This window comes from Candidozyma haemuli (genome assembly GCF_002926055.2).
Source record: "Candidozyma haemuli strain B11899 chromosome Unknown A_2014730914, whole genome shotgun sequence".
Classification (NCBI taxonomy): Eukaryota; Fungi; Ascomycota; class Pichiomycetes; order Serinales; family Metschnikowiaceae; genus Candidozyma; species Candidozyma haemuli.
The window spans coordinates 1,962,608-1,977,775 of NW_020289906.1; the positions used below are offsets into that span (position 1 = coordinate 1,962,608).

A 15,168-nucleotide genomic window follows, 5' to 3' on the forward strand; every position below is an offset into this window, starting at 1 on the left:
CCTTCCTATCAATACCTGTAAGAAGCAGCTCACATTACCTTTACCAAAACTAACTTCCTTTACTCTTATTTCACATTCTAAAACTACAAATGCCCAAAAACCATCCCAACCAACCACAATGCCTTCCACTAGATTTCTTACACTAACCCAAGCAGAAGAGGTTAACTGTATTGTGCACTTTGGCTGCGAAACCTCTGACGTCAAACAGACCAGGGGAACCCCAGAACCACCCAAACAGCCAGAAAGATAGAAAAAAAAGCAAAAGTATCAAGATTCGGCTGTTCCCAAGGAAAACCCCCAAAACATCAAATACCAAAACCCACCACCTTCTCTCAATGCCCATAACTACTCGCTTACGGGAAGCGCCGCAAGCAGACGCATGGAAGCTTTCCAGAGCTGGGCATTGTAAATGGCTGCGAAAAGCCCAGAAAGTGGATAAATCGGACTTTCACCCAGCTACCTAAAAGCAACCAGTCCATTGACTAAAAAGACAAAAGCCTCCATATTTATACCCCTTCTCTGGAGATACACCCGTCGGTTATACCCGTGCGGCGGTAACAAACTTCTTCCTCGGTATCTCCCTGACCTCTCCTTACTACCATATATAACCACCAACTTTCCCAAAAAAAAACTACAGATTCTGGACCCCACAACTCTATACATCCAAACAACTTCCCTTCCTCATACATGACACTTCAAAACACGCAAATTGACCACCCTGCCACGGCTTATTCTCGCTTCCAACTGATAGGCGCAAAAGTCGCGGCCAGACAAAGCCATCTATCTACACTTAGTACTGTGCCTCTTCTGCCCCCACAAACCACCACCCACCTTCTTCCCAAACCTTACTCATATCTGAAGTCATTGCATGTCTTTAGACAGATGCCTAATATCAACCCTTCCCGCAAAACTGTGTTGGGGACTGTCGGCGCAGCTTTAGCGTTTTACCATAAGAACTACGGCGATGCCCATGGCCTAGGAGGACGAGTGACTGATATGGTGAATGTTGCGTACTCGTTCAAGTTCAAGTTCACTCACTTTATCGTGCTAGCGGCGTTTGTGTTTGCCAACTTTGTCAAATGGGCGATTTTCGGTAAGTTGACCGATAACGAGGTGAGGATTCTTAAGAATAAGGCCGGCTATACCGCTTGGGAGTTTGTATTTGGACTTTTGGTGTTTTATAATACCACTCCAAGCTTTTTTGATATCCAGAGAGAGGTGCTTAAGTATGGTTGCCTCTTCTTTTGCGTGTTGCTCGTGAAATACTTCCATTACTTGACCGCTGATAGGGTCCACACATTGTACTGTTCGCCACAAGTGATACAGGCTGCTTTTGCAGGTAAGCATATTCATCTACGACTTGCTCTGGGGCTTTTGCTTATTCTCCTCGTGGAGGGCCTTCTTATATTTCAATACTTCCAGGATATCATCATGAAGAACCATCTGAGTGAAAACGTCTTGGTGACAGTGTTTGGGTTCGAAATCATGAACCAGTCGCCATTGACAGTGATTACCCTTTTACAGTTCATCCTCGACCTGATAGAGTCGAAAAGAGGGTACTCAGACTCGGAATACTTCAAAAAGCGCAAACTACGACTCATGTTCGTGGCTGACTTTATCTTAAACGTGCTTCGTTTCGTCATGTCTTGCATCTTCACTTTAATTTTCATGTATTATTACACTTTTCCCGTCCATACGATCCCTTCATCTTATGATAGCTTGAAGGTAGCGGTTCTCAAAACGAGAAATCTCGTCAACTTCCGCAAAAAAGAACTTATGATACAAAGACTCCAAAATCCGACAAAGGAAACCCTCGAGCAGAAGTGTATCATCTGCTATGAAGAGCTCTCGGTGCCAACTTCTGACAGCATTAAAAGGGTACAGCCATGCGGCCACGGTTTCCACCTCGGCTGTTTAATTCAGTGGCTCGAGTTTTCCCCGTCTTGCCCTGTCTGTCGTAAAAAAATTTAATATTAAAATACCAATCAATAATAGTCCCGATCAGCCATCGAAAGATTAATATCGTCGTGTCCAGCTAGTTTGCTCAAGTCTTCACTGCCGCTGTCGGTACGACCGTGGGTCTTCCCATTTTCTTTGGAATCGTCATGTAAGCCATCTTCCTGACCGTTGATGAAGCCATCATACCTTTCATCTCCTATGTCAATTTCGGGACCGTGATCTAGGTTGACGTCAACTTCTAGACCGTCTTTTAAGTTCATGTCATTATGTTCGTCGGGCTGGCCGTTTTCGCCAGCATTGTATTGATGGAAATAATCCGGAGAATGTCCATTTTTGTCTTGGCCGTCGTATTCGAGTGGCGGTAAGCTTGAAGGATCCTGTTCGTGATCATGGTTATCGCCATTTTTCACCTCGTCTTCATTATTGATATGCTCACCATGTTCGACTTGTTGCTGTTCACCACCGTCGTGCTCCGCTTTCAAGAAAACATCCTCCTCTTGTAGCAGTGCTTCCTTCTTCTTTGCCTGCTTTTTCGAAACCTTGGTCTCACCTCGTTCTTGTTTGAGCGCCTGCTGCTCTCTGTACTTGGCCAAGTAGATCTTGAGTACTTCGGCATAATTTTCAAATCCCAAATCGTGCATCGAATAGAGAATATCTTCACCATTGATGGTCTTTCTTTTATCCCTAAGACACTTGTCGCTGGCTTCACTTGTTATGAATGAAATAAACTCAGAAACACACTCTTGCATACATTCTTTGGCGTCTTTACTGACCTTGGCTGTTGCAGGTAATGTGTATTTCATAAGTCTGGCCACATTGGCTATAGGAAGCCAACGATCTTGTTCTCTTAGTTCGATATCAGGGCTGTTGGCGGCGGCAGCCTCGGCCTCTTCTTTGGTAACGCTAAAGCTCATGAAAATTGTCTGCGAAGCGAGTCTTGGTCTTATCACCTAATAGGGGGTTCTTATCACGTTGAACTAGCCTTGCAAAAAGTTTCTATGTTTCCCGAACGTGGTTCTGCCGTACTATGATATCACCTGTTTGGCGTGTTGAGGTATGACGATTAGCAAAGCTCTGAGTGGCTTATTGTGGGACTACCGAGGGAGTCAACGATGTGGAGGATAAACTTTGGATATTTTGAGTCGCGCACGTCCCTCTTCCCCCATAGTTTTTCAATCACACAACACCCGCATCTGTCAAAATCGCTTGATACACACAGTACCTGCCATTTGATACAACACCCCCATACTACACTTATAGATAACAGTTATGCTGCTGCAAACGGGCACTCCAGGCGCTGCTGGGGCCACGTTCCTTATCCTTGCACAGCTATTCACTAAGCTTTTCACGTTTGTTTCCAACCAATTGCTTGTGGGCAGTATATCGCCAGAGGTTATGGGCGTCGTGGCAGTGATGGAGTTTTACGTGTCGTTTGTGTTATTTTTCAGCCGTGAGTCTGAACGGTTGACGATCCAGCGTGCTACTGGCCTGTCGAAGGGTACTGTGCAGCAGAAAATCGTTAATTTTGCTTACATTCCATTGTTGATCAGTGTGCCATTATGCATAGCTGGGTACTTGGCTGTGAAGGATACTGCCGTGTTGAACACGTCCTTTTTGTTGGAATATAGACCGCTTGCAATTGGGTTAGTGGTGGTGCTGATATTGTTGGAATTGGCGGTGGAGCCGTTGTATGCGTTGACTCAGTATGAGTTGAACTTCAAGGTGAGGTCGTCTATAGAGAGCACCGCTGTGTTTGCCAAATGCTTACTTACGTTTGTGGGAGTGACTTTGGGGAAATACTATTCCGTTCAAAATCCAAGTGGAATGGCGGTGTTATCGTTTCTTTCCGGTCAGTTAGGCTACGCTTTGGTGACTGTTGTTGGCTACTTACGTCACTTCCACTTCCGTGTACCTAAGTCTGGTAAAGTACGTGACAAGGAGAATAAATATTTTCTTGATCCGGCGTTGAAGAAGCTTTATTATACGCTCTTCTTTCAGATGCTATTCAAGCTTTTCTTGACGGAAGGAGATAAAATCATGATGGGTTACTTGTTTGACGTATCCCAGCAAGGCACTTATGCCGTTATCACCAACTACGGGTCAATCATAGCTCGTCTTGTGTTTTTACCTGTGGAAGAAATGCTTAGGAACCTGTTCACGAGAGTCTTTTCTGCCGAAAAGCCAGACACAAAAGCTGCGTATGCCACTATGGGCAACTTGTTGGCGTTCTATGTGTACTTCAGCATTCTTCTAGTCCTTGGTGGATACTTCAATGGAAGTTTCCTTCTCGGGACTTTGCTTGGTAGAAGTGCAGCATGGAGAAACTCAGACTTGTTCAGTTTATTCCCCAAGTATATCTTGTACCTTCCGTTCATGGCCTTCAATGGTATTTTAGAGGCCTTTCAGAGCAGCATTTTGAAGCAAAGCCAGATCAGCAAGTACTCCTATTTCATGCTATTCCTGACCATTGTTTCCTCTATCGTTCTGGTGGTGCTAGTGAACGAATGGAACTACGGACTCACAGGACTTATCATAGCCAATATCACCTCCATGACGCTTCGAATCGCTTACTGTTCAAGATCTTATTTGGTATTTGCCAAAGAAAAGGGAGTCAATTTAAGCGATGTTAACGTCTTAACAAGAACTTTCTGGCCTATAGCCTACTCCATTTTTGCATATATCCTTCAAGTCCAGGTAATTGGCCCCAGAAGCAGCACATTTAAAGATTTCCTTATCAGTGGAGCCATTTGCTTTTCGTGTCTTTTGGTGTTCCTCTTCAACGAAAAGAATGCCATTAAAGACCAAATTGTCACCACCATGAGACGCAGCAGGGGCTTCCAGGACAAAAAGACAACTAATATAGATAATTCACGAGTTACGAATACAAAGAATAAAAATATCAAAAAAAGAATGGAGTCTCAGCTCCCATACTTTACAATCGGAACCAAAGCCATAGAACGTGCCGTCCGCTTCGCCTCCACCACGGGTAGCCTACTGTGCTGAATTGCTTCCCTCCAGTGATAATGCTACTCATTGCTGAAGAACGGTGTGCTGATTACTCGAACAACCGTTTCCTCGACCGCAGGGATCGAACCGGACACCTTCCATGTAGAACAAACCGCAAAGTACAAAATCGGTGCGATTCTGCCAAATGCCATCACAGCAGAAAATTTGTCAAATTTGTGGACTATACGAGGTTTGACGAACAGCTCAAAATGGGGCTATAAAGATTGTTCTAGGTCTATTTGGGACCTTTAAACTCACTGAAATGCATTGTGGGGCTCAATTTAGCCTAGGAGTTCTAGATCACGAGATAGATGAATTACCCATTCTTATTGGGAATATTACATTCAAATTCAATTGAAAATGAAGAATAAAGCTTGAAGTATCTTGTATTAAAATTTGGGCCCCATAGTGATAAATGTGGTATCATGGTGTGGTGTTGACATACAAGAACCAGAAACATATAAAGTCGATGGGATGGAGCTGTGCAGGCTTAAATACTGGGTAAGAAATAAAGTACTCTGAATGGAAAAACGTTTAAGAATTTATAATTGCTAGAAAGAAATTAAATCTTCAGTATAGCTCATTTGGTGCCTAATTGGAGTCTGTGGAAGCTTGACGGGTGTCCTGGAGACCTCAGTAGACCCCAATTGAATGGTGATGGAGCGATAGAACATCAGTAATATGAATCCTTTGAAAAGTATGGAATAAGGCAACAGGAGGAACCTTAGGGACACTTTTGGTATCGATCACTTCTTTTCGATACCTTACCATAAGTAATGTGTCTGTCTGGCACTCCCACTTAATGTGTATTTTGCAGCCACTCCACCACAGACCTAGAAACCAAATATACATCAAATAGTCAAAGAGAACTATAAACTGAATAAGTCTCTAAAAGAAAGTAGTACTCATTTATTCAAAGCTATTTTAAACTGCATTCTTTGTGGGAATCTCTGGACCCTCCTGGAGTGGTGGTTGGTCTGGAGTGCATGGAGGGTATATGGAGAGAGATGCCCATCTACTTATCTCTCCAACTACATCAACACTCCTTCTTCCCTGAAATATGCTGGTTGTTGAAGTTCTGAAAACAGTGGGGCAGCTTGCGGCTGCTATAACTCAGAAATCCAAAGAGCTAGATCTTCTAAAAGCTGAGTACGAGTCGAAACTCAAGATCCTAGATGAATATATCACCAAGGTGGTTCCTCGAGAAGAACAAAGGAGGGAGAATGGTTCCAATGAAATTGATACTTGTGAATTACTTCAAAAAGAGCTCCGATGTCTGAAATGTCAAAATATTGTCTACAGCTTGAAGGAGGAAACAGACTATGTGCTTGTTCCTAGAAAAGTTGCCGAAAGAAAAGCCGCTGACATTCCTGACCTAATACAATCGCTAGAGAAGCTAGAAACGAGTGTGAAGAGCATAAATGCTGGTTCTAGCCGACCTCTTCAACAAACTCCCCAAGTAAATCAACCACAGAGACAGAATAAGAAACAGCACGGCAAGCTGAAGAGAACATGTTCATATTGCGACGAGCCTGGCCATACCAGAGCAAGATGCTTTGCCAGACTAAGCAAAGAGCCAGGATCAGAAGACACATCAAGAAACAGGCCAGCCAAAAGCAACCATTCAGCCTGATACGTAAAATACCCCAATTTTTTTGTATATTCAGATAGTACAGAACCTTATTGTACACGTGCATCGACTTGTATCGTGTCAGCACAACGGAAATTATTTGCCAGCTTGGACCATGGCCTCTGGTGGGTTAGTATTGCAAGTTGCCAGTATAGTATAAATTCAATCCACATACCTCTTCTGGATGCATCTTGTAGCAAAGTGCAATCGACTGCACTGGCGCTCATGTGGACGTAACGAACCGTAGAACCTCTAATAAACAAGGTCTTGACGGCCTTCAAGTGTGGGTATTTCGACTCGTTGACGGTCGAGACATTGTCCAACTTCAAGTTCAAGTACTGGTCCACCGAGCGCAACGTGCCTTTAATCTCGATATCATTTTTCAATTCCAAGATGATCTCCTGGTCCACGAGGGTCTTGAAGAAACTGAAGAAGAGCATTGTACGACCTTTAGTGTGGAGTGTGAGTTTGGTTAGGCTCTTGAGCTTTTGGCTGATTTTACCATTTCGGTTGCGGGACGACCCGACCATATGGAAGGAAGAACCACCAGCACCAAAACCAATAAAAAATAACAAAAAGGTATAAAATATGCTTTTTAACATTTTCTTATTCGCCTGGCCCTACCAGAGGGGCATATCGAACGAGGAAGTAGTGAAGTTGGTCAATGGTGACAGTGCGCCTGGTGAAGGTACCACAGGTACTATATCAGCCTTGATCCTGGAAAGCAGATCACGGAACCTTAGAAGACTGGAATCTGAGTGGTCTTCGAAAAACGACGTAGACTCCAGCTGAACCCCATGAGCTGGAATTATCCCATTATAGGTGTCGCTTGCGCCAGTTCTGGACGTTTTGCTCTTCCTTTTGCAGCCATGCTTGCATAATTTCTGAGGCTCACCCATAGAAGCTGGAGGCAGCCTGAAGAAAGTGTTATCTCTGGAAGATTTCGTTGTGTTTGAAGTTGAAGACATGGGCAACATGGCTAATGGGATAGGGAGGTCAAGATCGTGGTTTTGTGAAGGGTCAAGCTCATATAGTTCAGCTTGGGTCTTCTGGTACTCCGTCAAGGCTTTCAATATCAAGTCGCCTTGGTCCTGGATTTCTGGGTCAATACATGAGCGAGAAGGGCGATGAGAGTCGAGAATTCCAGAAAGGTCGTCGAGTGTTTCTCTTGGCGTGGTGGGCATGCTTGTCATGGCGCTGGCAGGAAGTTTAAGTGTAACGTTGAACGACCTGTGAGGCTTTGAAGGCTTTTCTTTCTGCTTTTTGAGCTTAAGTGTAACAAAGTACTGCTTTTGAGGTGTCAGACAGTCTACAGGCGACGACAACATTGAACTGATGTTCATCGCTGACTTGACGTTCATAGGCAGACTCTTTACTGGCAGAGGACGCTTCTTCTCCTGGGTCTTTACCCAAGAACCGGCGCTGATCTGTCCAATCTGGGGACAAATCGGGATCTTTTTCTGCTTCAATGCTTGCTTGGCGATGTTCATGTTCTCCTTATTAGCCAGTTTGACTTCCTCGTTGGTGTAATTCATGGGCGAACGGCCCCTGATATTCAATGGCGGTGTTTCCGAATATGCAAGGACCATACTACTACCATTCTCCAACTCACAAATCAACCGAATCACAAGTTTAAACATTCTGTGGCTGCCAAGCACAAACTTCTTGCTCACAGTCAGGAACTGGATCCGTTCGTACCGTGCAACACGAGCAATGGGTACATCTTCAGGGTAAGACGCCATGACGCCCATAGGAGAGCCATCGAAATTATACCGCTCATTTTGGCCTAGAAAAAACTGCCTATGACATTCATGGATTCTGCTCATGTTTCTGATATTTGCAATCAGCTTCATGAACCCATGCAGAGGAAGAGCTCCAGGCACAGCATTATAGATTGGCGGCACGAACTGTGGCCCCTTATCACGCTTAGATGTGTGTTGTAAGAGAAACTTCCCACATTCACCCGTATCAATGCTATAATCAAAAAGACCTAACTTGAAACATCTAACCTTATGTCTCTCACCAAGAGCATCAGCTACAAAGAACGATTCCAGGGCACAGAGATCAATGGACTGGTCAAGAAAACGAAAAGACGCCACCAATGCAAAGTAATTGCGTTTATATCCAATCCATTCGTTTCCCTCCATATCGAAGCCACGGTCACATCTGGCAGTTATGACTGGCTGGACAATTATGCCATGCAGAGTAGTAATAGGCGTAAGAGAAGTAGTAGGACCAAAAGGAGGGCCGATTCTGAACTGGGAAATGGACCGCGGCGCAGCACGTTTAGTTGTTTTTGAGTTTTCTGACGAAACTTGGAGTTTGGCTCCTTCCATGGTGAAAGAAACAAGTATGTAAGTGAAGTGTCAGAATGGCTGCAAAATGCGCAGTGAAGAGTAGCTCCAGGTTATACTGCCTGATGGAGGGTGCCACGGCCGCGATACACTTTATGAGCCGCGCACGACCGCTTGCAATGAGCATCGCAATATCATTACTGCAAAATTCAAGGTCCAGGAATCAAAAGCTCTATAGATAAAGATGGGAAAAAAGGCTATTGACTCCCGAATCCCGGCATTAATCAGAAATGGTGTCCAGGAGAAGCAGAGAAGTTTTATTATCATTGTCGGTGACAAGGCCAGAAACCAGCTTCCGAACTTGCACTACTTGATGATGAGTGCAGACTTGAAGATGAACAAGTCTGTCTTGTGGGCCTATAAGAAACAGTTGTTGGGCTTCACCTCTCACAGAAAGAAGAGAGAGAATAAGATCAAGAAGGAGATCAAGAGAGGTACTCGTGATATCAACGACCAGGACCCTTTTGAGGCGTTTATCTCTAACCAGAACATCAGATATGTCTATTATAAGGAGACCGAGAAGATCTTGGGTAACACATACGGTATGTGTATTTTGCAAGATTTCGAAGGTATTACGCCTAACTTGATGGCTCGTACTGTTGAGACTGTTGAAGGTGGTGGTGTGGTTGTTATGCTCTTGAAGTCTATGACTTCTCTTAAACAGCTTTACACTATGACTATGGATATCCATTCCAGATATAGAACTGAGGCCCACGACGACGTTGTGGCTCGTTTCAACGAGAGATTCCTCTTGTCATTGGGTCTGTGTGAAACCTGTTTGGTTGTGGATGATGAGTTGAACGTCTTGCCTATTTCTGGTGGTAAGCATGTCAAGCCTCTTCCTCCAGCTGATGACGATGAGCTCACGCCTAAGCAGCAAGAACTCAACGGTCTTAAAGAGTCCTTGGCTGGCGTGCAACCTGCTGGCTCTCTTGTTGCTCTCGCCAAGACTGTGAACCAGGCTCAGGCCATCTTGACTTTCGTGGATGTCATCTCTGAGAAGTCTTTGAGAAATACTGTTACTTTGACAGCTGGTAGAGGTCGTGGTAAGTCTGCAGCTCTTGGTATTGCCATCGCTGCTGCTGTGTCTCACGGCTACTCCAACATCTTCGTAACCTCTCCATCTCCAGAGAACTTGAAGACTCTTTTTGAGTTCATTTTCAAGGGTTTCGATGCTTTGGGTTACACTGAACACATGGACTACGATATCATCCAGCTGACTAACCCATCTTTCAACAAGGCCATTGTTAGAGTCGACATCAAGAGAGAGCACCGCCAGACCATCCAGTACATTTCTCCTAACGATAACCATGTGTTGGGTCAGGCTGAATTGGTCATTATTGATGAAGCCGCTGCTATCCCATTGCCAGTCGTGAAGCGTCTTATGGGTCCTTACCTTGTTTTTATGTCGTCTACCATCAACGGTTACGAAGGTACTGGTCGTTCTTTGTCACTCAAGTTGATCCAACAGTTGAGAGACCAATCCCGTTCTAACAACTCCAACAACGAAACCACGATAGTTTCTCGTGACAAGAAGGGTATTGACATTGATACCGCTTCCATGGCTAGAACTCTCCGTGAAGTTGTCTTGGATGAGCCTATTCGTTATGCTCCTGGTGATCCGGTCGAAAAATGGCTCAACAAGCTCTTGTGTTTGGACGCTACTCTCACCAAGAATGCCCGTTTTGCAACAAAGGGTACTCCACATCCATCTGAGTGTCAGCTTTTCTACGTCAACAGAGACACATTGTTCTCTTACCATCCAGTGTCTGAGGCTTTCTTGCAGAAGATGATGGCTTTGTATGTTGCATCCCACTACAAGAACTCTCCAAACGATTTGCAGTTGATGAGTGACGCTCCAGCTCACCAGTTGTATGTCCTTCTTCCACCAATCGATGCTGGTGATAACAGAATCCCAGACCCATTGTGTGTGGTCCAATTGGCTCTTGAGGGTGAGATTTCCAAGGAATCTGTTAGAAAGTCCTTGTCTCGTGGCCAGCGTGCTGGTGGTGACTTGATCCCATGGCTCGTTTCCCAGCAGTTCCAGGATGAAGAATTTGCATCTTTGAGTGGTGCTAGAGTTGTTCGTATTGCTACTAACCCTGTCTACGCTGGTATGGGTTACGGTTCCAAGGCTTTGGAATTGTTGCAGGACTACTTCGAAGGTAAATTCACTGATATCAGTGAATCGAACGTTCTCAATGACCACCAGCTTCAAAGAGTTTCCGACAGTGAGTTGGAAGGTGCTTCTCTTAAAGATGAGATCCGTCTTCGTGACGCCAAGGCCCTTCCTCCTTTGTTGTTGAAGTTGTCAGAGAAGGCTCCGTACTCGTTGGACTACATGGGTGTTTCTTACGGTATGACCACACAATTGCATAAGTTCTGGAAGCGTTCTGGATTCGTTCCAGTTTACTTGCGTCAAACTGCCAACGAGTTGACTGGTGAGCACACAAGTGTCATGATCAAGGTCTTGAGGAACAAGAACGACGCTTGGCTCCATGAGTTTGCCAAGGACTTCCACAAGAGAATCTTGAACTTGCTTTCTTACGAGTTTAGAAAGTTTACTGCTGTCCAGGCCCTCAGTATTATAGAATCTGCTAAGCAGGGAGAAGCCGCCGAGACGAGCACTAAGCTTTTCAACAGAGATGAACTTGATGCCATTCTTTCTCCTTTCGACTTGAAGAGATTGGAGTCATATGCAAACAACATGTTGGACTACCATGTCATCCTTGATATGCTTCCATTCATTGCATCTCTTTACTTCAGCAAGCGTACAGGCGACAGTGTCAGCTTGTCTTCTGTCCAGGCTGCTATCTTGTTGGCCATTGGTTTACAACACAAGAACATGGACGATGTTTCCAAGGAATTGAACTTGCCAGCCTCCCAGTCTATGGCTATGTTCTCCAAGATTGTTCGTAAGTTCTCTACATACTTCCGTGAGCTTTTGAGCAGAGATATCGAAAGAAGCATGCCTGCTCTTGAAGATGACGAGCTTCGCGAGATGAACGGCGAAGAGGCCACGAGATATGACGCTGAGGCTGTTGAAAGGGAACTTAATGAAGATTTGAACGAAGCCGGTAAAGAGGCTGTTTCTGAGTTGAGAACCAAGCAAAGAGAGCTTATCAACGCTCTTGACTTGGAGAAGTATTCCATCAATGACGACGTCAAGGAGTGGGACGATAAAGCTGCTGAGAAGGCTGCCAAGGGCGAAGGTGTGATGAGTGTGAAGAGTAAGAAGTCCAAGAGAAAGGGAGACACTGCTGATCTGATTCTCGAGAGCGAGATGAAGAGCAAATCCAAGAAGAGCAAAAAGAGCAAGAAATAATCTGCTCAACCATACCCTGTATATCTATAATTGCATGAATTCAAGTATCTAGATTGTCATTTTTTCCAATGCCCATTGGGTCAATTGGACGAGGTTGCTGGTCCCGTCGTTGGAGTAGTCAGCAATCCCGTGCTGCTTAGACTCATCATTAAGTTCGCCTTCAACGTCCCCGTTAATAAATAAATGGCTATGTGTCCTTCTATACTCAGGCCATACGATATTGTCAAAGTAATTAGGAGGATCCTCCCAGAACCCATCCACTGTCTGGTAACCTGGACGAGACTCCCTTCTCTCCTTCAAAACATCATGAGGACCATGAAAGAACAACTTCTTATCAAACAACAGCAGCACTTCTCTATCGTGGAAAAGCATAAAGCCCTCCACAAAGATCAATCGTTTCCCCTCTATCAGCTGGAGAAACGTATCCACCTCAGACTGAAGCTGTGCAACATCACCATCGTTCAACCTTAACGGCGTGTCCATCTCTAAACTCTTCACCGGAAGACTTGCCCCATCGTTCAGGCGAAGTTCCTTAATGTAAGCCTTGAACTTTTCCCAGTCAATGGCTTCAGGACAGTCCCAGTTCTCCACGTTCTTGGAAGAGTCCATTGGGATCTGATCATCTGGGTAATAAAAGTCGTCCAAGTGTATTAGCGTTGCTTTGGGCAACAACAGGTGAAGAGCTCTGGCCACAGTTGTCTTTCCAGAAGACGACGGGCCTCCAATGCCCACTATAACGAGAGACATGAGTAGTTGGTGGTGATGATATCATGGTGCGCGAAAGTTGCAAAATGGCAGTTGGTACTGGAGAGAAGTAGAGGTGGAAGACATGGAATGGGATTTATTTGGAAGTCGTTTCCAATGGGGTTTCCAATGGACATGTTGAAGATGAAACCTGGAATGAAAAATTGAACTACGTGTCTTTTGGAATGTCAGTTGTGGGGTGCCAAATTTAGGTACTTTAGACTACTGATCTACTCTGACTACGTACTTTAAACTGGGCAAGATTTCTTTTAATTTTTTTTTTTCTTTTTGTTTATCACCAAGATGTCGCTTCAGGAGTGAAGGCTTGCCTCTGCGGCTACTTTACGCTGGACCCTTCATTAACTTTGGTTCTAGAAAACGGCGTGGTCTTAAAGTCTAAAGCTTAAGTATCGCTTCTACGAAGAGGGAGACCCACCTGCGGCACAAACCGTGTTTTGATGTAACTCTCCGCCTTAAATTTGGAAGCTGTGTAGTCCTAACCAGGAAGCGCCAAATTGAAGGTAATTGGTTCTCCCAATTGGTGAATAACTCTAATGCACCGCAACCAAGAACCAGTTTATTACCCAAGACGGCTTGCCCAATCCTCTGAGTTCGTAATTTGATGTTTCGACGGGCAATTCCTGTTTCTGGCGTGTTGAAGTTTGATGTTTGTCGGCTGGTCAAAGCAAGTGGAGGCTGGAAAAGATGGGGAACGAGCTAATTTAATTCATTCTTCAAACTGGGGCAATTTCCAAAGCTTATCAGCAACACTTACAAACCATCAACAAAACTAAACTCTTCAGTAAATTAGCCCATGTGTATCAAATTGACCAGACGTTCGCTGATGCACTGAAACGAAGCAAATGTATAGTAAATCCATAGATCTGAATGGCCAGTAACGCTCATATGTGCGATCCCTCTGATCAGCTTCATTCACCCATTTGTTCATTGATGCCTGTCAATTTCATCACCAATTTGGGAATGCCGACACTATGAAACTTTGAAACGCATCCCTACGCCCTCTTTTTGAATGACCAGAATGCCCAGAACTCAATACTCATGATATACTCAAACAAAGCTTGATGACAAATTACGGGGCACCATCCCCCCCTTGAAAAGAAACTCAACAAGAGGCCCTCCATTCATCCTTGTCATCTGCAAGGAAACAAATTCCCAGATTGTGATCTACAAGTGTTGCATGGCCTTACGTTTCATGCCGCATAGGGAAGGAAACAGTGGGGAGATACAGCCATGGCAGCCGGGCTTAGACGGTTAAGTAAGTCTCTCATGAAGGTGTCAAGCCACCTGTAACAAGAAGCTGAGGAGATCAAGCGGTAGCCAAACAAGGGAAAAGTGAGAGAAGGCAGTAGTGGTGAAAGGGAAACTTTTCGAGTAGAGTTTGGGGGGAAGTAGTAGGAATTAGACTTCCGTGACAGCAAACACCTACAGCGACATTTGGACAAGAAAGGGGGGCCCGGAAGGAGTGGAAGTGAAATATTTTTCATTTGTTTCATTGGCCAAGCAGCGGTTTTACATCTACAGTTGTGGGTATACCCATAGAGCAAAGCGGAGTGAAAAAAAAGACCCAGTGGCCCAAAAAAAAAGAACTTCACACCCAAAAATAGGAGCTTGACACGGTTTCGGAGTAGCAGAACCCCGAACAATGTTTTGCAAGTGGAGCTTATGCGAGTGACTGTATTTGTATGGTTCTCCTATCTGGTGAGGCTGGTATGTCTGGAAGAAGAAATCGCAAGCGAACCAACAAAAGCTCCATTTAGAGGTAAAAGTTTGGAAAGGGCGGAATGTTCAAGGAGGCTTCACTTGCAAAAATGACACGATGGTAGCGGCATAAAACACATGGGAAACGAACGAGAATGAATGGCTGCAAAAACGACTAAAGTGACAGGGTGCCCCAGGGCCAGGGCAGGGCATCGCTAACGCAGAGAGCATGTGAAAAAAGAGGCTACCATTTGGTTTTGTGGTACATTGGTTGGATTGAAAGGTCACCCCTGGCAAACGTGAAGGATGGGAAATCTTTATTGCTTCACGCAGGTGGGCGGCAGGAACAGGGCAGATGGCGGTTTTCGGAAAGATGGGAAAGTTGAGTGAAGCAAGTAAAAAAATGGGAAAACAAGGTAAAAACGATGAGT

The 15,168-nt window shown here is 44.7% G+C and overlaps 7 protein-coding genes across 7 annotated transcripts; 4 read left to right on the forward strand and 3 right to left on the reverse strand. All coding sequences in view use genetic code 12, as the record gives it.

Annotated features, from left to right (window-relative positions):
- Positions 1 to 882: 882 nt before the first annotated feature.
- On the forward strand, positions 883 to 1,841 carry CXQ85_000838 (uncharacterized protein; the record flags this gene model as incomplete). The annotated part of the gene is made up of 2 exons (XM_025484569.1): positions 883 to 1,689; positions 1,719 to 1,841. The coding sequence occupies 2 exons, from the start codon at positions 883 to 885 to the stop codon at positions 1,839 to 1,841; spliced, it is 930 nt and encodes a 309-aa protein (XP_025342784.1).
- A 144-nt stretch (positions 1,842 to 1,985) lies between these two features.
- Positions 1,986 to 2,873, reverse strand: HAP31 (Hap31p; the record flags this gene model as incomplete). Its single annotated transcript, XM_025484570.1, has 1 exon — positions 1,986 to 2,873. The coding sequence occupies one exon, from the start codon at positions 2,871 to 2,873 to the stop codon at positions 1,986 to 1,988; it is 888 nt and encodes a 295-aa protein (XP_025342785.1).
- A 355-nt stretch (positions 2,874 to 3,228) lies between these two features.
- Positions 3,229 to 4,962, forward strand: CXQ85_000840 (glycolipid translocation protein; the record flags this gene model as incomplete). Its single annotated transcript, XM_025484571.1, has 1 exon — positions 3,229 to 4,962. The coding sequence occupies one exon, from the start codon at positions 3,229 to 3,231 to the stop codon at positions 4,960 to 4,962; it is 1,734 nt and encodes a 577-aa protein (XP_025342786.1).
- A 1,063-nt stretch (positions 4,963 to 6,025) lies between these two features.
- CXQ85_000841 (uncharacterized protein) lies at positions 6,026 to 6,598 on the forward strand (the record flags this gene model as incomplete). The annotated part of the gene is made up of 1 exon (XM_025484572.1): positions 6,026 to 6,598. One exon carries the CDS (start codon positions 6,026 to 6,028, stop codon positions 6,596 to 6,598), a length of 573 nt encoding a protein of 190 aa, XP_025342787.1.
- Positions 6,599 to 7,215: 617 nt separating this feature from the next.
- CXQ85_000842 (uncharacterized protein) lies at positions 7,216 to 8,931 on the reverse strand (the record flags this gene model as incomplete). Its single annotated transcript, XM_025484573.1, has 1 exon — positions 7,216 to 8,931. One exon carries the CDS (start codon positions 8,929 to 8,931, stop codon positions 7,216 to 7,218), a length of 1,716 nt encoding a protein of 571 aa, XP_025342788.1.
- A 202-nt stretch (positions 8,932 to 9,133) lies between these two features.
- On the forward strand, positions 9,134 to 12,274 carry CXQ85_000843 (ribosome biosynthesis protein; the record flags this gene model as incomplete). The annotated part of the gene is made up of 1 exon (XM_025484574.1): positions 9,134 to 12,274. The coding sequence occupies one exon, from the start codon at positions 9,134 to 9,136 to the stop codon at positions 12,272 to 12,274; it is 3,141 nt and encodes a 1,046-aa protein (XP_025342789.1).
- A 48-nt stretch (positions 12,275 to 12,322) lies between these two features.
- Positions 12,323 to 13,021, reverse strand: CXQ85_000844 (ribosylnicotinamide kinase; the record flags this gene model as incomplete). The annotated part of the gene is made up of 1 exon (XM_025484575.1): positions 12,323 to 13,021. One exon carries the CDS (start codon positions 13,019 to 13,021, stop codon positions 12,323 to 12,325), a length of 699 nt encoding a protein of 232 aa, XP_025342790.1.
- Positions 13,022 to 15,168: the final 2,147 nt, after the last annotated feature.